This window comes from Pipistrellus kuhlii, unplaced genomic scaffold (assembly GCF_014108245.1).
Source record: "Pipistrellus kuhlii isolate mPipKuh1 unplaced genomic scaffold, mPipKuh1.p scaffold_m20_p_54, whole genome shotgun sequence".
In the NCBI taxonomy this organism is placed as follows: domain Eukaryota; kingdom Metazoa; phylum Chordata; class Mammalia; order Chiroptera; family Vespertilionidae; genus Pipistrellus; species Pipistrellus kuhlii.
The window spans coordinates 1,568,887-1,590,797 of NW_023425556.1; the positions used below are offsets into that span (position 1 = coordinate 1,568,887).

General features: G+C 37.3%; 1 protein-coding gene across 1 annotated transcript in view; it reads right to left on the minus strand.

Moving 5' to 3' along the window:
- Positions 1-253: 253 nt before the first annotated feature.
- Positions 254-21,911, minus strand: part of LOC118706727 (protocadherin-11 X-linked-like) — a 256,102-nt gene continuing 234,444 nt past the window's right edge. Inside the window, exon 2 of the mRNA XM_036416314.2 lies at positions 254-1,095. Coding sequence (XP_036272207.2) covers positions 578-1,072 — 495 coding nt within the window. The 5' untranslated portion in view covers positions 1,073-1,095 and the 3' untranslated portion in view covers positions 254-577. The remainder of the gene's footprint in view (positions 1,096-21,911) is intronic.

Consider the following 21,911-nt stretch of genomic DNA (forward strand, 5'->3'; position numbering starts at 1 on the left):
AATGTTATCTGAACAAAAGTTGAAATAAACTAAAAGTATTCTTGGAAAATCAGATATTTTCTAGTTTTCCATTTGCTATCTAATAGGCCTACAACAATCAGTGTGGGGGGGAAAAATCAATAATATTGCAAAATTTGGTAAAAATAAATGAAAAAAAAACTACTGTGCATCAGAAATACTATACATTACATATTAATATCTGTCGTGATTAGCCTTTCTGTACAAAAGGTATGACATTTTCTATTTCTTTTTAAAATATACATTTTAAATTAAACAAATTGTACATTTATTTTTATCTTTTGACTAAGGGTCTAGCTCTATATTCTAGTATTTGTGTCTATTTACATAGCTATTTACAAACTTAACAATTTGCAATATTCATTGAAATTGGATCATAAATTTTGATTTTATACATTATGTTGAAAAATGTAAATTAGCCATTGTAGCTTTACAGGGGATGTTCTTCCTTAATTGGAGAATCATCCCTAGAGGGTTTACCCTTTTTGCCTGCAGTGAAGGTTTTCAAAGGAATTATTTTAACTGAATCATCATTAGGATGAATTCTTTCGGACAGAGTTTAAAACTGAGATCTTGTACTAATTGGCACTCCATGATCAAGAGACAGTAGTCCTTCAGGTCCAGCCTCTTGACCCCAACCTTGCTGCAAACCCTTCAGTGGCTGTGCAGGACTGCGATGGTGTGCAGTTGCCTGTGGCAGTGGAGGGCTGTGGTGCAGTACAGCAGCCTGTGCTGGTGGGGGGCTATGGCTAAGAGCAGTAGCATGTGCTAGAGGAGGACTGTGTTGGAGAGCAGAGACCTGTGTTGGTGGAGGACTATGGCACAGTGCCATAACTTGGGTCACCGAAGGGCTATGGCAAATAGCAATGGTCTGTGTCACTGGAGGGCTGCAGCAAGGAGCAAAGGCTGGTGTCAGGGGTGGGCTGTGGCATAGAGCAGAGGCCTGTGTGTGTGAAGGGCTGGCATGGGTGAGAGAAGCTGGCATCCAGCAGGCATCGGAATGGCCCAAGATGAGACATTCTTGAGTGCAGTTGTCAGAGGCTTCTTCCACCATTGGTTGAACAGTTATTTCTGCAGCTGTTAGGGTGGGAAACAAATGATAAAAAATATATTACAAAGGCATATTTTAATTAGCTACTTAAATCAAAATTATAGTACAAAGGTACTTAAAATAAATCTTACTGTTACAGGAAAAATTATAAATATCTATCTATTGCCGAAACCAGTTTAGCTCAGAGGATAGAGCCTGCGGAGTGAAAGGTCCCAGGTTCGATTCTGATCAAGGGCATGTACCTTGGTTGTGGGCACATCCCCAGTAGCAGGTATGCAAGAGGCAGCTGATCGGTGTTTCTCTCACATAGATGTTTCTAACTCTCTAGCCCTCTCTCTTCCTCTCTGTAAAAAAAATAAATAAATAAAATAAAATAAAATATTTATCTATATATATAAAAGCCTATATGACCATTATGATGGGAAGACTGGCCAGTAGCTATGACATGCACTGATCACCAGGGGGCAGACATTCAATTCAAGTGCTATCACCTGGTGGTCAGTGTACTCCTACTGCCAACCTCCTGCTGCCGGCCAGCCTCCACAGCCCTTCCCCCTGGCTAGCTTGCTGACCCACCAACCTTGTGCAGCCCCTCCTCCCCAGGCCTGTCCCCATTAGCACTGACTGGGGTGACTGGCTGGCCAACCTGCAGCCCCTTCCCTGAGTATGCCTGCCCCAATCAGCCCAGATAGGGTGGCCACTCCTTCTGGCTGGCTGCCCCAATCATGGCCAATCAGAGCAGGTCAGCAGGCCAACCTTCCACAGTCCTTCTCCCTGGCCAGCCTGCACCAATAGACCCTGGGCAACCATCAGGGTGGGGGAATAGACATGATTAGACCCAATCACCGGCCAGGCCAAGGGACCCCATCAGTACACAAATTTGTGTACTGGGCCTCTAGTATACTGTAAGTACATTAGGGACTTACACTATTTTAACAACTGATTCTTGATTTCTCAGGAAATAATTCCTAAAGGAAAAGAAATAACCAGGAGTGGATGGATGGGTCTCATTTTCATAATTAGGATATTTTGGCCTGGTCCCCCAAATGAATATACTTTTAATTGTGTTTGTGACTATATATGGAAACTATGACCATTGATCTATACATTAGTCAGTTAATATTTGGCTTCTAACTAACACAAAGTAAGGACATAAGTGAAATGAATAGGAAAACCAGTCATAGAAACATATAATGAACTAACCAATTATAGCTAACCATTTGGTTAAGAGTCTAATTAATTAATTTGAGAATCAATAAAAATAATTTAGGTTAATTTGAAAACAGTTTATTAAACTCTAAAATGCCTTTTCTTTTAAGAATGAATATAGCTACAATTACCTCAAAGGTAATTGATTTCTGTATTTCTCATTTTCTGAAATCATGACAAATCAGTATAGAAACATAATGAACTACTTATATAAAGTACTTTGTACTAACTTAATACTTTCTAAAACTCTTTTATCAGGGCTCTGTAAAGTTTTCAAATGCCAATAGGTTTCAAATATCAGTAAGTACACCATACAAAGACTAGCAAAATCAAAATAGAGTAGCTATATCAATATAAAAATAACTTTAGAACAAATAATGTTATTAGCTATAATGAATGATATTGCATCATAATAAAAGGTTCATTTTCTAAGAAGACATAATCCAAAATTTAAAAATATAAATTCCTGATCCTATAAATCTTAAAAAAAATAGAGTCCAAATACTGTTATTATCCTATCACACTTACAACTAAAGAACAAGATGCATGCAAACTGACTTCCATTAAGACTAAATATCTCCATTAGGTAACCATTAACATTTCTTCATTTAAAAAATGTCCCTATGAGATTAAAATTTAAAATATCCTATCTTTTTACCTAATCATATTTGAGAAATAGTTAGAAAGATAGAGTTTGATGTATTTTGGGTGATATTAAATTATAAATTTTGTGCTGAAATATATGAATGCACATATGACCATAAAGAAAAAAATAATTTCCTGATCATCATAAAAGCAAATCATCTGGTAGACTTAAGTTTTACAAGAAAATAATACATTATAACTTCAACATTGAATCATTTGCCTATTTATGATAAGGAAATTCATACAGTCATTTTCACTGAAAGGAAATATTATAAGCATTCTTTTAAAGAGCTCAATTGAGATATAATTCACCATTTAAAATTAACAATCTAATAGTTTTATTATATTCAACAAAGTTGTGCAACTATCACACAATCAATTTGGGGATATTCTTATCCTATAAAAAGAAACTTGTCTACATTAGCAGTCTCAGCTCATTTCCCCCTAAACTCCACAGCCCTAAGAAACCATTAATCTACCTTTTATTTATTTTAGATATTAGCTAATTCTAAACATGTAATATAAATTAAATCCTTCACCTGGAGCCTTTTGTGCCTGGAATTATTCTACCTGATAACAAATTATAATACAAGTCTATAGCAATCAAAAAGCATGAGACTTGCATAAAAACAGACATAGATCAATGGAACAGAATAGAGAGCACATAAATAAACCTATACCTTTAAGTTTAACTAATATATGACAAAAGAGACAAAAACACAAAATGGAGCGAAGACAGTCTTTTCAATAAATGGTGTTTGGGAAAAAAATGAAACAAGACCACCTTCTTACACCATAGATAAGATTTAACTCAAAATGGATTAAAGACTTAATGTAAGACTCCATGCCATAAAAATCTAGAAGAAAACATAGGCAGTAAAATCTCAGACATTTTTAAAATTTATTTATTTTATTTATTATTATTTTTCATTTTTTATTAAGGTATTATATTTTCATAGCAATATTTGTTATGACATATTGCCTCAGGCAAGGGAAACAAAAGAAGAAATAAACAAATATGATTACATCAAACTAAAAAGTTTTTTACACAGCAAAAGAAACCATCAACAAAACAGACAACTGCTGAAACCGGTTTGGCTCAGTGGTGGAGCGTCAGTCTGACCGGGTTCGATTCCGGTCAGGGGCATGTGCCTGGGTTGCGGGCACATCCCCAGTGCGGGGTGTGCAGGAGGCAGCTGGTCGATGTTTCTCTCTCATCGATGTTTCTAGCTCTCTATCTCTCTCCCTTCCTCTCTGTGAAAAATCATCAAAATATATATTAAAAAAAAACAGAAATAAAACAAAACAGACAACTTACTAAAATGGGAGATATTTGTCAATGATATATCCAATAAGGGATTAATATCCAAAACTATAAAGAACTCATACAAATTACCAATAAAACAAGCAATTTAATTTAAAAATGGACAGAAAATCTGAATAGACAATTTCCCCAAAGAAAACATATAGATGGCCAATAGAACATTTAAAAGATGCTCAAAGTCACTAATCATCAATGAATTGCAAATTAAAATCACAATGAGATATGAGGAGCTAACATTGATAAAACAACAAAAAACAATGTTGTTGAGGATGTAGGAAAAAGAGAACCCCTTGCACTGTTTGTGAGGATGCAGATTGGTGCAGTAACTGTGGAAAACAATATAAAGTTTCCTAAAAAAATGTATATAATAATTACCTTATTACCCAATGATTTCATTTCTGGGTTTATATATCTGAAGAAATTCAAAGCACAAGTTCAAAAGAATATATGCACTCTCATGTTCATTGCAGCATTATGGAGAATAGTGGATATATGGAAGCAACCCAAGTGCCCATCAATAATTGAGGGGATAAAAAAGCAGTGGTACAATATATACAATGGAATATTACTTGGTCATAAAAATAATAAAACCTTACTATTTTTAACAGCATGGATGGACTTAGAGGGTATTATGTTAAGTGAAATAAGTTAATCAGACAAAGACAAATTCCATATGATTTAACTTATTCATGAAATCTAAAGAGTACAATAAACAAAATAGGAACAGACTCACAGATACAGACTGCTGATTGTTAGAGGGGACAGATGTCAGAGAGATGGGTGGAAAAGTTCAAGGTATTAAGAACTACAAAGTTGTAGACACAAAAGAGTAATGGGAATATAAAGAAGTGGATAGAGAATATTGTCAATAATCTAAACTAGTAAAATGGGAATATGCTAAGTAGACCAAATAGACCAGACGTCTTCCAGACGTCCTTCTCGACAAAAGCCACAGTTACGAGAGCCGAGGCAAGCCTCCATGGCTGGGAGGGCCCATTGCAGAGCCCCAGGCTAGGTGGGCAGGGCCTCCCTGTGGGTGGCGATGAATGGCAAAGCCCAGGCCAGGTGGCAAGAACCTACCTCTGCTCTGAGATTGATTACAGAGCCCCAGAACGGGGCTGGAGAGTGTTGGAGGGGGGAGGTAAGAGATCAACCAAAGGACTTGTATGCCATCAGTATTACTTGTAACATTTTTAGTTTAATAGAGAATTTATCAGACATAGATTCTCCTTTTCAGTAAATGGGAAAAGCGCCCTTTGGTTTACATATACTATGAAAGATGTAACAGAATTATTAGTGACCAGTAAATGTAGCCAATGACATTCATCCAATAATCTTGGCTAATTTTTGCTAATGATTTGCTAAATGGATTTGATAATAACTATTGCTACTCCATAAAGTAGGATACCTGTTTTTATTTACATTGAGGAAACGGACACAGTTACCTTATTTCAATAACTCATTTGGAAAAATATCCTCAGTTCAGTCTTAATCCATTCTACTCTTTTGAATAAATCTTACAGGAAATAGAAGTTGTTTTTTACATATAAAAATTAATGCTACCATTATAAACTTCTCCTTCTATAAATTCCAAGAGTTTCTAGTAAGCATAATAGGTCCTTCAAGCAGAGTTGTCTTAGAATCCCGAATCATTAATAACAAATGCTGTCCAATTTATTTAATACTAAAGTCTATTCCAGTTATATGGCAATACATGTTACCTCCTGTGTTGAGCATCTGTCCCATGGTGGTCAGTGGGCATCATAGTGACCAGCCATTCAATCTAATTGCATATTAGCCTTTTATTATAAAGGACTAGAGGCCTGGCACATGAAATTTGTGCACAGGGGGAGGATCTCCTCAGCCCAGCCTGCACCCTCTCCAATCTAGGACTCCTCGGGGGTTGTCTCACTGCTGGTTTAGGCCCCATCCCAGGGATTGGGCCTAAACTGGCAGTCACACATCCCTCTCACAATCCTGGACCACTGGCTCCTAACTGCTCACCTACCTACTTACCTGATCGCCCCTAACTGCCCCTTTTGCCAGATCACCCCTAACTTCCTTGGTCTGCCCATCTGATTGCCCCTCAATGCCCCCCTGCGAGCCTGATCACCCCTAACTGCCTCTGCCTGCTGGATTGATCATCTCCAACTGCCCCCCCTCCCCTGCCCCATGCAACCTGCTACTTGGTCATTTGGCCACCCTCACTAAGCTCCCTGCCTACCTGGTCACCGCACACAACCTGTTCAGTCGCCTGTCTGGTTGCTATGACTGCTTAGGCTTTTATATAGATAGATATGGTATCAATCATTGCAATGAGTAGATATTAGAATGTTTGTACAGCTGTAAGATAGACAAGCAATAAATCAAATTTTGTCTAATAAATTGTAACTTTGATGTTTGCACTGCCAAAAGCTTGAATTTGAAATTCTCTGCAAGATTTTTAAGGAAGTGTATGTATTATCAAAACCTATAGAGTATTATGGGGTATGGTATTCCTTTAAATAATACCCTTTCTTCACAGAAAATGAATTTTAATTAACAGTATAGATAAACTGTAATGATATAAGGAACCAATCATATGTTGCTTACAAAATGGAGAAAGAGAGAAAGGGAAAAAATGGGATTTTAAGAAATGTATCAATATTTGATCCAAGCATCATATACATGTAATTTATGACAACCAATTTAACTATTTCATTAAGAGGAAGATGATAAATAAAGTATGGGAGGTGTGTGTGTGTGTGTGTGTGTGTGTGTGTGTAAAGTTAGGGAGGATGTGACTATAATGGGTATATTGGGGAGAGTGCAATACATTTAGAGAACTTGGCATGGAACATAACTGAAACAAAGGAAAGAAATAGGTATAGAGAGATTTGCAGTGAGCTAGTGTAAATACTTTTTTTGACAAACAGATATTTGGGACCTTAACAGAAGAGAAAGTCCCAAAGGCAGTACTCTTTTTCAGTTAAGAGAAATGAACCAAAATAATCCTGATAAATTGGCACAGCAATAGAAGAAACATGTGAATTGTATATAGATTAAGATAGAATATAAGAACATTCTCTGAATTAAACAGAATACTTATTTCAATATATTTTTCACTAAAATTGTCTTTTTTCTCTACCAACACGTATACCCTTTTCTAAATATGGATTTATTGAAGATATATACATATACAACTTCAGTTAAATTTAGTACATATTCATGCACTTTCTTTTAATTAGTAAAGGAGAAAGGATTAACCTCACATTTTTATTTTCTCATTAACTCTTTAAGTTTCCTAGTCACTTTTATCATTCTACCACATAAAGTATTAAGTTTATTTTACTATGTTTTTGGGCTGAATTATATAGACATATTTCTGAGTATCAAATAAACCATAAATTCTTTGGATGCACCTCATACCTCAATATTTATCTAACATTTTCTATACAGTTAGATTTGATTTAGGAAGGTTGTGTCTATATTCATGTTTTTATCATTTTTTTTTCTCCTTTCATAATAATTTTCTAGTTCATGGTATCAGAGTAATGTTGGACCCATAAGTGTGTTGTAAAGCATTCCTTTCTTTTGTGTGCATGTGTGTTTTGTTTTGTTTTTAATTGTGTAGAATTATTATGCTTTTTTCAAAAAATCTTTGGTAAAGTAGACTTTTGATGCCATCTGGGCCTGGTGTGTTTTTTGTGGAAAAATTTTAAAAACATGTATTATAAATATACATAGAACTATTCAGATTATGTAATTTTTTCTTGAGATAACTTAGGTAGCTTGTGTCTTTCAAGACATTTGTGTTTTTTAAGTTGTCCATTTTTTTGGGAAACAAGTTGTGCATAATTATTCTCTTATTTTTTGCTGTCATTAAGATCTGTAGAGATGACTTTTTTTTGTTGTTGTTGTTCCTTATTTATTTTCATGAGCAATCTAGCTAGGAATATATCAATTTTGTTAAAGTTTTCAAAGGATAAACTATTGGCTTATTTATTTTCTTGACTGTTTTCTATTTTGTTGAGTTATGCTTTTTTCTTTATTATTTTCTTTTACTTGCTTTGGGTTTACTTTGCATTTATTTTGGTCATTAATTTTAGACTTTTCTAATATAAGTAGAGCTAGAAATTTTTCTCTGAACACAATATTTGTTAGTTGCAACTCATTAAATTTGATATATTTTACAGTGGTGCCTCGCATAAAGAACGCCTCGCACAGCGAACGCTACACACAACGAACTTCATTTCATGATTCATACAACAAACTTCGTTTCACACAACGAAGTCGCCTGAGCTTCCACGACCGCTTTGCCCGAGCTTCCACGACTGCTTCGCCCGAGCTTCCACGATCGCTGCCGATGTATTGCATCCTTCCGCGCAGGCACTGCAGGCAGTCGTTAGTCACTGCGCTTAACTTAAGCACGTATCGCGGCAATCGTTCTTCATTACGAATTAAATCACACACGTATCACGGCAGTCGTCCTTTTAAGTTAAACTCAATATTTTTTTTATATCATGGCTTCTAAAAAAAGCAGGAAGGTGATTTCTGTTGAAATGAAACAGGAAATAATTAGAAGGAGTGAATGTGGGGTAAAACAGTGTGACCTCGTCAAAGAGTTTGGCCTCAGCAAGACCACCATTTTCACCATTTTGACAAATAAGGATGCAATCAAATCAGCCAAAGTAGCCAAAGGAGTATCAAAACTATTTCATGAAAAACAGGTCTTCAATCCACGAGGAAATGGAGAGGCTATTAGCGATTTGGATTAAGGACAGGCAGGTGAAAGGTGACGTAACAACCCAAGATATCTGTCACAAAGCCAAGAGAATTTATGACGATCTAAAGAAAAACGTCCCTGGAAGTAGCAGCAATCAAGATAATGAAGAAGAATTCAAAGCCAGCAGGGGGTGGTTTTTTAGATTTAAGAAAAGGTGTGGAATCCACAGCGTGACTATGCATGGTGAGGCTGGCAGTGCTGACAAGAAAGAAGCAGAAAAGTTCTCTATTAACTTTCAAAAATGTATTAAGGATGAAGGATACTGCCAACAACAAGTGTTCAATGCCGATGAAATGGGTCTTTTCTGGAAAAGAATGCCGAGCAGAACCTTCATTACAAAAGAGGAGAAGAAATTGCCAGGACACAAAGCCATGAAGGACAGACTTACCCTTATGTTTTCGTCTAATGCCAGCTGAGACCTCAAGATCAAACCTCTATTGGTTTATCACTCTGAAAATCCAAGAATTTTCAAGAAAAATAACGTTATTAAGTCCAAACTGCCCGTCCATTGGAAGTCCAATCAAAAAGCCTGGGTGACCCAAGTTATCTTCAATGAATGGATTCTGGAAACCTTTGCTCCTGCTGTGAAGAAATTCTTGCTGGAAAAAGAACTGCCGCTCAAAGCCCTTCTGATACTTGACAATGCCCCTTCTCACCCAAAAGACCTAGAGGAAATATTGCAGGAAAATTATTCTTTTATCAAGGTGCAGTATTTACCACCAAACACCACATCCATTCTTCAGCCAATGGATCAGCAAGTTATTGCGAACTTTAAAAAACTCTACACTAGAGCCCTCTTTAATAAGGTGTTTGAAGAATGCGAGTTTGGTGGAGACAATATGACTGTCCGAAAGTTTTGGAAGGAGAAATTTGATGTCCTTATGGCAATACGACTTATACAGAAGGCCTGGGAAGAAGTGTCACAAAGGACCCTCATTTCTGCTTGGAAGATGCTTGTGCCTTCGTGGACCCAGGAAGAAGCAGTAGTTGATGACACAGAAGTGGTGAAGGATATCATCACAGTGGCCCAAAGGTTGGAATTAGAGGTAGAGGAAGAGGATGTAGAGGAGCTTATTGAGGAACACGAAGAAGAGCTGACAACTGAAGAGCTCCAAGCACTTCTGGTCCAGCAACAGGACAATGCTCAAAGGGAAGCATCATCTGATAACAAGGAGCAACAATCAAACAATCAACCAATCCCAACTGCTGACATCAAGAACATCCTGGTCAAATGGAAAGCAGTTCAGGAGTTTACCAATGCCCACTATCCGGATTCAGCTGAAGCAAACAGGATCAACGATCTTTACTCCGATACTCTTGTCCGTTATTTCCGGCAGATGTTGGAGAAAAGAGAAAAACAAACGACTTTGGACAGGTTTTTCATGAAACCATCGGCCAAAAAGCAGAAAATGGATGAAGATGTGCAAGATTCGGTAGACTCTACTTAGTCTGTCTTAAAATTAAAAAAATGTTTTTTTTTTTTTAATATGTTTTTAGATTTATCTAAATAAAAATAATAACAAAAAAATTTATCTTTTTTTATGTCATCTTAGCATATTTTATGCTACAGAACGAATTATTTTTTGTAACATGTATTGTTATGGGAAAACACGTTTCACATAACGAACTTTTCGCATAACAAACTTGCTCCTGGAACGAATTAAGTTCGTTGTGTGAGGCACCACTGTATTTCCATTCAGTTTGAAATATTTTCTAATTTACTTTTAAATTTCTTTTTAATCTTATGGAAATATGTGTTTAATTTCCAAATATAGTGATTTTTCTAGATATCTTATTGTTATTTATAACTTAATTTTATTAAGGTCAATAAACATATTCTGTGTGATTTCAATTTTTGAAAGCACATTAGGATTTGTTTAGATCACCAAGTGGCCTACCTTAGTTCATGTACTATGAGCATTTGGAAAAAATGCATTTACGATTAAATGTTCTTTATGCAAGTCTCAAGTAAGCCAATGTGGTTGATTGTGTTGTTTTGGTCTTCCTAATACATTAACACATTTATCATTATGAAATAGACTTCTTTGGTAATAATTATTTGTCTTGTAAACTATGTTCTAATATTGATATAGCCACTCTGGCTTCCTTATACTTACTGTTAAATGATACATCTTTACACATCCATTTATATTCAAGGATTCTGTATCTTTACATTTTTCAAGTGCATCTTTTCCAGACTTCAAAAAGTTGAATATTTCTTTCTGCCTTTATTTATTTTTATTTTATTGATTGATTTACTAGAGGCCTGGTGCATGAAATTCTTGCACTCAGGGTGCGGGGGTTCCTCAGCCCAGCCTATGCCCTCTCACAGTCCAGGAGCCCTAGGAAATGTCTGATTGATGGCTTAGGCCCACTCCCCATGGGCAGTCAGACATCCTTAGCCCGGCTTCTGCCTGAGCAGCACTCCTTCTGTGGAGTGCACTGACCACCAGGGGGCAACTCTTGCATTGAACTTCTGCCCCATGGTGGTCAGTGAGCATCACAGTGATCAGTTGTTCTGCCATTGGCCTAAACTGGCTCTACAGCATCCCCTGAAGGGTCCTGGATTGGAGAGGGCAAAGGCCAATCTGAGGGGTCCACTGGTGAACAATCAGGGCTGGGTAGGGAGGCAGGAGGTGGGCCAGTTGGGAAGGAACCATGGGAGGGCTCCTGGGTATGTCTGACACATCTCATTCAGTTCCAATTGGACTGACCCCAGAAGCAAAACTCACATATTGGTCAGATAATCTGCCCCCTGGTGGTCAGTGCACATCATAATGACGGGTCAACCAGTTGACTGTATGCCACCTGGTGGTCAGTGTATGTCATGGCAAGCGGTTGAGCAGCCTTAGCATATCAGTAGCATATTATGCTTTGATTGGTTGAATGGATGACCAAATGACCAGATACTTAGCATATTAGGCTTTTATGATATAGGATTATTTGGAATACATACCAAAATATAGGGTATTAAGCAAGAATTGTGAAGCTATTTTGCATAACAATGTTTTTTAATGACTCAGTTTGTCATTCCCCTACATATTTCTTTGGAGAAGACTTAAAGAATATAATTTCTTTATTATAAAAGAAAATTGATATCGTGAAAGAAGAAAAATATGTAAAGAAAACTCATCTACTAATTGATTAAGAAAATATGAAATATTTTAATTATATTTATAACTTAAATAGATTTTAAATATTTCTATTTTATTTTTTTAATATATCTTCTTGATTTTTTAGGAGAGGAAGGGAGAGCAATTGAGTTAGAAACATTGATCAGCTTCCTCCTGCACACCCGCTACTGGGGATATGACCGCAACCAAGGTACATGCCCTTGACCTGAATCAAACCTGGGACCCTTCAGTCCACAGGCCAACACTATATCCACTGAGCCAAACTGGTTAGGGCTAAATGTCTCTATTTTCTTTGAGCAATGACTCATTAATAATAATTATATTTTGAGAAGAAAATGGCAGCCGAATAGGCATATGTGTTGTGCACCTCATCCTGGTGCCAGACTGCAAACGCAACTAAATCCAGAGAACATCCACCAGGAATTAACAAATAAGACATAGCTGAGGAGATAATTATCAACAAGGAAGGGCGGAGGATACCTAGAGAATGGTAGGAATAGGGATCTGTGTTTGAGAGGGCCACTAGGCCACCAGGTAGGGAGAGCAAGGTAGAAGCTGCATTGTACCAAAGCCATGTCCCTTGGTGACAGGCCTAATACTCAACTGAGAAAAGGAAAACCCACAGGGCTGCTAGTGACTGGGGATTCTAGACTTAAGACCACAGCCACAAAATGCTATGCCCCCGACAGGCTGCCTTTAAAGTGGCCTGAGCAGGTCAGTGCTAGTGGGAGAGAAACCCAGTTTTCTGATGGTTTGTTTCACTTTTGGTTTGTCTTTGCTTTAAAAATCTAAACCGAGAACATAGGACTATTTAGTTGCAAGAACTCACCCAAGGCTGTGGAGCAGAGAGAGACACAGATTTGTGGAGCCTGAGGAGTGGCTGTGCAGGAAAGCAGGGCAGGGAGACATGACCAGGACTCTAGCATTGGGACATTCCTAATCTTCCAAACCTAAGCCATTTGTCCCCTAAAGACCCAGCCACTCCAGTACCTTAAGACAAGGAATACAGTCTCTCACAACCTACCTGCATTTTGTTCTCTACAAAGGAAACAAAAGCTCTGAATAGACCCAAAGAACCCTCAGTGACTGGGTTGGAAAAGAGGCCAACTATTCTAGGAACCAGACAAATATTAAAAAAAAACACAAAAAACTCTAGGTTGCCAGCCAACACCACTGGCTTCCACACAAGGATCTCTGACCAACCAAGGCCAGAGTAATATCTTGGGCCACTAGTAGAGGAGTAGCTCTCAGGGAAAAAAAAATCCATCTGATTCCTGGAAAGTGAAACAGCACCACCTCCACCTAAAGCCCTGTCAAATATAGAAGATTAAGTGATTAAAATTAACAGATGACATATAGCCAAAGCAGGAAGATTGGCCCTGTCTGCTTGCAGCCAAGGGTATGGAGATAGATACAAGCAAAGGAGCGGTGGATCACTTTGGCACTAAATGCACCTACTATCTAAAAAGAAGCCCAGAATTGTCAGACAGAACAGAAGAGTGGGCCCTAAACCAGCCCCTATTAAAATGTGGCTGAAGCAAACAACACTTCACTTTTATATATTTTTTAGTATTCTAATTTATTTTATTTTTACCTTTTTATTTTATTTTCTCTTTTTTTCTTTCACCTTTTTAAAAAAATAAATTTTATTGATTTTGTACAGAGAGGAAGGAAGAGAGATAGAGAGTTTGAAACATCGATGAGAGAGTGTCATCGATCAGCTGCCTCTTGCACACCCCCTACTGAGGATATGCCCTCAACCAAGGTACATGCCCTTGACCGGAATCGAACCCGGGACCTTTCAGTCCCCAAGCGGATGCTCTATCCATTGAGCCAAACCGGTTTCGGCTCACCTTTTTTTTTCTTCCTTGCTTCTTGCTTGTTCAGCTTTTTTTTCTTGTCCTTTCCACACTTTATTTTTTTCTCTTTCTTTTTACCCTTGTTAAAAATTGATCTTCTTTATCTGTTTTATTAATGTGTTATTATTACTGTACTCTCTGTTGGCTTATTCATATATAAAATTTTCTCTTCCCTGCTTTTAATCCATTTTCCCTTCTCTTTTTCTTCACTACTCATTTTCCCCCTCTCCTATCTTACTTTTTTCTCCCCCTAATGCTTAATTAGTTCTATTTCTTAAACTCAGGCCTATATGCTCTCTCCTCTATTCCCCTTTTAAATAAATAAATAAATAGATAAATAAATAAATATTTTTGTAATTTTATTTATTTAGTTTTCTTCTTATCTACTCATTCTTTTTATCCCTCCTCTACACTAAACTATTGTTCTTCCCCTATTCATCCAATTCCTTAACCTTATTTTCTGTATTTAAGCTCTACCTCTAGAATTCTGCACCCTTCTCTTTTCTGGATGTTTTTTGCTTGCAGTTTTTAATTTAATTGTTTGTTTTGTTGTTTTATCTCCCCATATTCTTTATTTTTTTCTTATCTTTTTTTCATAAGCATTTTTGCTGTTTTCTCTTTCCTTTTCCTTCTCTGGTGGTCACTTTAATTGGGGCTGTCAGAGTCTTATGTAAATTGATGTTCTGTTCCTTTTGTGTTGTGTTGTGTCATGTTTTGGTCTGGTGGATCAGCACCTCCACAATGGTTAATATCGATACAATGTTGGAGAGGGTGAGACACCTAACCATAAACACTAGAGAAGATGCTATGAACAGGACAATAATTTTCAAGTCCCAACCACATCAAGAAAACTCAAATATCTCAAGTAGTGGGCATCTCCAGAATTGAAAGCCAGGACGACCTGAGAGACTTCACCACTGGATCCCTCAAAACATCCACTACATAAGACAAATCCAAAAATTTTTAGTGGCATAGCATTTTGATCTAATACATAAAAATCAATCACAAAGCAACAGCAAAAATGAACAAGGAAACAAACCTCATATGAAATAAAAGGAGGGATCACCAGAAAGGAAATAAATGAAAAGTAGGCAAGCAATTTGTCAGGGAAAGAATTCAGAGTAATGGATATACAGATGTTCAAAAGGCTAGGCAAGAAATTCACCAACATGTGTGGAAATCAAGAATAAATAAAGAATAGAATAGCTGTAATAAATAATGCAATGGAAGATTTCAACAGTAGAATAGAGGAAGCTAAGGACTAAATAAGTGACTTAGAATACAAGGTAGAAAAACATCCATGCAGAGCAGCAACTGGAAAAAATAAATAAAAAGTGAGAGCAGAGTCTAAGGAAGCTTTTTGTCAAATCAAAAACAAAACAAAACAAAACAAAACAAAACAAAACAAAACAAAAAGATACCACAGCATCTGCGTAATAGGGGTGCCAGAGGGATAGAAAGCTGAGCAAGGAATAGAAAGCCTATTTGAGGAAATAATAACAGAAAACTTCCTTGACTTTGGGAAGAAAAAAAAAAGCCACACAAGTCCAAGAAGCACAGAGAGTCCAAGACAAGAAGAACTCACCACCACCACCACCACAAAAAAACACCAAAAAAAACCCAAACCAATACCAAGACACATTGTAATTAAATGGAAAACATCAATGACAAAGAATCTTAAAGTCTGCCAGAGAGAGACAGAAATTTACCTACAAGAGATCTCCAATTTGACTATTAACTGCTTTCTCAACAGAAACACATCAGGTCAGAATGGATTGGAATGAAGTATACAAAGTGCTATGAAACAAGGGACTGAATCCAAGAGTATTCCATACAGCAAAGCCAACATTGAAAATTGAAAGGGATATCAGGAACTTTGCACACAATAAAAAGGCTAAAGGAGTTTATTACCACAAAGCCACTAATGCAGAGAAATGCTAAAGTGACTGCTGAAAAAAAAAGAGAGAGAGAGAGAAGAAATAGGAATAGAAAGAAATTGAGGAACACTGCATAAAGAATAAAAATGTCAACAAACAAGTACTGATCAATAATAACCTTAAACATAAATGGATTAAATGCTCCAATCAAAAGATATAGGGTAGCTGATTCGATAATACAACATGACCCATACATATCTGCTGTCTACAAGAGACCCACCTCAGAACAAAGAACTCACACAGACTGAAAATGAAGGGATGGAAAAAATTTAAGTCAAACAAAAAGGAAAAAAAAGCTGGGGTAGCAATACTTATATCTGACAGAACTCATAACAAGAGATAAGGAAGACCACTGCATAATACTAAAAGTATCAATTCAAAAAGAGGATATATCTCTGGTAAACATATATGTACCAAATAAGAAAGCACCCAAATAAAAATAATTTATGGAAGATATCAAGGGAGACATTGACAGCAATAGAGTCATAGTTAGGGACTTTAACACATCTTTGACACCACTGGATAAATCCTATGGTCAAAAAATAAGCCAAGAACCAGCATCCCTAAATGACACACTAGAACAGATAGAACTAATTTACATCTTCAGAACATTCCACCCCAAAGCTATGGAATATAGATTTTTCTCAAATGGACATGGGACACTTTCAAAGATAGGCCATATATTATTACACATGCTAATTCTCTACAAATTCAAGAAGACTGAAGTCATATCAAGCATCATCACAGATCACAATTGCATAAAATTAGAAATCAACTGCAATAAAAAACTCAAAAATAATCAAACACATGGAGTCTAAATAGCATGCTATTAAACAATGATTGTTACAAAAGATATCAAAGAAGAAATAAAAATCATTCTGGATACAATCGAAATTAAAAAAAAACACACAGCAATCTGAATTTTACTGGACACAATAAATTCAGTCCTGAGAGGGATGTTTACAGCAAACAGGCCTACCTCAAAAAATGACAAAAACTGTTAATAATTTATCTAACCCTACAACTTTAAGAACTAGACAGAGAGCAACAACAACAACAAAAATCCAAAGTAAGTAGAGGAAGGAAATAATAAAGATCAGAGGAGAAATGAATGACATAGAGACCAAAAAAAAAAAAAAAAAAAAAAGTAAATAGCACCAAGAACTGGTTCTTTGAATGGATAGATAAGATTGATGAACCTCTAGCCAGCCTTATAAAGAAACAAAGAGAGAAGACCCAAATAAACAAAATCAGAAATGAAATAGAAAAGTAACCACTGACAACTCAGAAATACAAAGGATTGTATAAATACTATGAACAACTCTACTCCAACAAACTAGACAACCTAGATGAAATGGACACATTCCTAGAAAAATACAATATTCTAAAACTCAATCAGGAATAATCAGAAAATCTGAATAGGCTGATAACTACTGATCAAATTAAATCAGGAATTAAAAAACAAACAAACAAACTTTCAGCAAACAAAATCCCTGGTCCAGATAGCTTCTCAGGGGAGTTTTACCAAACATTCAAGGAAGAATTAATAACATTCCTCTTCAGACTACCCAAAAAAAATTCAAGAGGACAGAACACTTCCAAGTACTTTCTACAAAGACAGAACTACCCTAATAAACAAACAAACAAACAAACAAGCAAACAAAACAAAACAAAACAAATAAAGACACTACAAAGAAAGAGAATTACAGGATAACAAATTTGGAGGGAATAATAATTCATATCACAATATCAAGCTACAATACATAGCAACTGTTCTCAAAACTGCCTGGTACTGGCACAAGAACAGACATATAGATCAATGGAACAGAATAGATAACCCAGAAACTTACCAATGTCGTTTTGCTCAATTAATATTTGGCAAAGGGGGCAAGAGCATACAATAGAGTCAAAACAGTCGCCTCAATAAATGTTGTTGGGAAAATTGGATAGATACATGCAAAAAATATGAAATTGGACCACCAACTTACACCATACACAAAAATAAACTCAAAATCAATAAAGGACTTAAACATAAGATGGGAAACCAAATAATCTTAGAAGAATGCATAAGCCACAAAATATCAGACATATCTTGGAGCAATATATTTACTGATACATCTCCTAATACAGTTGAAACTAAGGAGAAAAAAAAGCAAATGGGACTACATCAAAATAAAATCTTCTGCATCACAAAAGAAACCAACAAAACAATAAGAGAGTCATTGCATGGGAGAACATATTTGCCAATGTTATCACCAATAAGGGTTTAATCTCCAACATTTACAGGGAACTCATACAACATAACAAAAGGAAGATAGACAACCCAATCAAAAATGGGCAAAGGACCTATATATATACTTTTTGAAAGAAGACATAAGGAAGGCCAAGAGACATATGAAAACATGCTCAAAGTCACTAATCATTTGAGAGATGCAAATCAAAACTACAATGTGGTACCATCTCACACCCGTGAAAATGGCTATCATCAACAAATCAAACAAGGACACGTTCTGGCGAGGATGTGGATAAAAAGAAACATTGTGCACTGCTGGTGGGAATGCAGACTGGTATAGCCACTGTGGAAAACTGTACTGAGTTTCTTCAAAAATCTAAAAATGGAACTCCCATTTGACCCAGTAATCTCATTTCTAGGACTATATCCCAAGAAACCAGAAATACCAACCAGAAAGGATATATCAATATTTACCCCTATGTTCATAGAAGCATAATTCACCATAGCTAAGATTTGTAAACAACCTAAATGCCCATTAGTAGATGGGTGAATTAAAAAACTGTGGTACATCTGCACAATGGAATACTCTGCTGCAGTAAAAAAGGCAATAATAACAGGAAGCTAAGGACTCTTAGCTTCCTGTTATTATTGAAAGAACTCTTACTGTTTGCAACAGCATGGATAGATCTGAGAGCATTATGCTAAGTGAAAAGCCAGTTGGAGAAAGGTAAATATTGCATGATCTTACTCATTTGTGGAATATAATGAAAAACATAAACTGGTGGACAAAAATAGATACAGAGACAGAAGCATGAAACAGACTGGCAAACCTCAGAGGAAAGGCAGGGAAGGGTGTGTGTGTGGTGGGGTAAGAGTTCAACCAAAGGACTTGTATGCATGCATATAAGCACAATCTAGGAACATAGATAATAGAAGTTGAAGTCATGTATTGGGAATGTGGGAGTGGATGGGGAGAGGTCAATGGGGAAAAAGGAGACATAGGTAACAGTTTCAACATTATTTTCTTAAATAGTAATAATAATAATAATAATAATAATAATAATTGCTGTTGTGGTTATATTAAATCCTGTAGGCACATTACCGAAAAACTTTTACAGTTTTTTGTTTGTTTGTTTGTGTTATTTTGTTTGTTTGTTTGTTTTTAATACAAATATAAGAGTTAACAGAAAATCTTCCAAGACCATGTTCTTTTATTCAACCTAAAGGATTTTAAGAATGCTTTTTCACTAGGTTTTCCATATTTGAAAAATAAAGTATGGGATACCCAGTTAATTTTTAATTTCATATAAACTATACTTAATTTTTCAGTGTAAATATGCCTCCTTCAAGAAATGCAACTAATTATCAGAAAATTTGCTATTGATCTGTAATTCAAATTTATCTGGGTATCAGATATATCTGGTAGTCCTATTCTTATTATGATGTTCCAGTATATCCATGCTTTTTCTATAAGTGCATAGTTATTATAAATAACATCATTGATAAATTACTTTCAAGCTTATGCTAAAACTAGTGACCTGGTTCATGGATTCATGCATATTGAAAGGAAATTAATTAGAAATGGACAATATGGCAGGACTGGGTGAAACCATCCAGACACACCCTAGAGCAAACCTAAGGTGGCCCATCCACAGCTGGCCACACCTGGGTGGTGCGGTGGCTCATAAGGCATCTGCAGAGTGAGCAAGGTCCCTCTAGCAGGTGAGGTCTTTCAGCCTGGCCTGTGGGATCAGGCAAAAACTGGCTCTCTGACATTCTCCAATGGGTCCTGGAGTGCAAGAGTGCACTCTGCAAAGTTGCCATCATACAGGGTGTGGAATGTAAATGGAAATGTGCAGTAAACCAGATTCCAGGCCAACAGTGCCCAAGTAACAACATAACCCACTACTGAAGGAGGAATCAGGCTCCCTCTTCTCTGGTTTGGGGTTGCATCACCCAAAAACCGATGCTGCCAAGTCATTGTAGCTCAGCAGCTCCTGTGTAGAGCACCTTCCGCCTGGTGGTCAGTGCACATCATAGCTACCAGTTGGATGGAGGGAGGGACACATAGTATGTATTATATATTAACCTTTTATATGTCCTACTAGAGGCCCAGTGCATGAATTCATGCACCTTGAAAGGAACTGTGGGCCATGAGGCTGTGGTGGGCACAGGGATGGGTGTCAGCCCATCCTCCATGACCCCACCCTGCCCCTCCCTCCATAGCCCCTGGTACCAGCTCTGCTGGCAGTCATATTCCCACTGCCACTGCTCCCATGCGCTGATGGCGCTGGTTCTGCTTGCACCCGTTGATGTCACAGAGCGATTGGGTCCAACACTAGCAGCTGGTTTAAGCAGTGTAGGCACCCTTAGTGGATGCTAGTGGCAGCTGCTTCCATGATTGCCCCTAAGGAGCAAGGGGAGGTGGAGAAGCTCTCAGGGGCGATCGGGGGCAGCAACCACCACTGGTACCCACTGACAGTGCTGAGCAATTGGGGCTGGTGCCAAGCACTGGCAGCAGATACGAGCAGTGGCTCCAACTGCAGGTGAGAGCTGGGCAAGCGTTGGCAGTGGGTGTGAGCCTGGGAAGGACTGCAGTACATGGGAGTAAGGGATTTTCAGTAGCCACCAGAGGCTCGCCTCGATGACAGCGACAGGCACCCTGCCTTGTTCTGGTGCTCTCATTCACCTGCTCCACCATCCCGCCAGGCCATCACCTGCCATGTTCTGCACTCTGCCACCTGCTTCTGTCGCTTGCCATGGTTTGTGTGAGCCCCTTGGTGGTCAGTGCATGTCATAGAGACCAGTTGTTCTACTGTTTGGTCTATTTGCATATTAGCCTTTTATTATGTAGGATAGGATATAATAAAAGGCTAATATGCAAATTGTCCCTTCAGGTAGGAGTTTGACTGATGGGGAGTTAGACATGCTCTGAGGACCAGGAGGTGGTGTGGAACATGGTAGGCGTTGGCAATACAGCCTCAATGATGGGCCCCAACAAAAGTGGGACTGCAGCGGGATGGTGGAGCAGGTGAGAAGGTGGTGCCAGGCCAAGACATGTGCAAAAGGAAGCCCTGGCTGTCTGAGGCAGCAGGCATCCAGCAGGAGGCCCAAGCCATCAGCCAGCAGCTGCTAGAGACCCTACCCATGCAGGAATTTCATGCACTGGGCTTCTAGTATAGATAATAACTTTAATCCCTGTATATGTATAATATAATAGGTAAATATTTTAATGAATACAATTACGGTATGATATATTTTAGACAAATTGTATTGAGTAGTTAATATGTGTTAGGTTCTAATATTTCTGATATTTATGAAGGCTCAACCATATATAGATGTATTTTGGTAAATCTGTTGGTTTTTTTTTTTTTTGTTTGTTTGTTTTGTTGTTGTTGTGACCCAATCTATTTCAGCTTATGACTAAGAAACAATGTTTAAGGAAATGCATTCACTTATTCTGGTCATCTTAAATTAACTGATAAGTTATTATCCACTTATAAATATTATTGTACTAATTCAAAGCAAATAAGGGAAATAATTTGAGGTCTTTCTGAGGGCAGTCACAGTTTTACACTGTTATATTGAAGCATAGTAATGTCCATCTTGTATAAAAATTGCTGTTTGAATTCTCTGCTATTGTTAGATAATCCCTGGTCCTGTAAAGTCTGTCATTATAAACTCTGTCACTTTAAGACAGTCTGTTATTCTGTAAGATGACTTTGTTTTTAGTTCA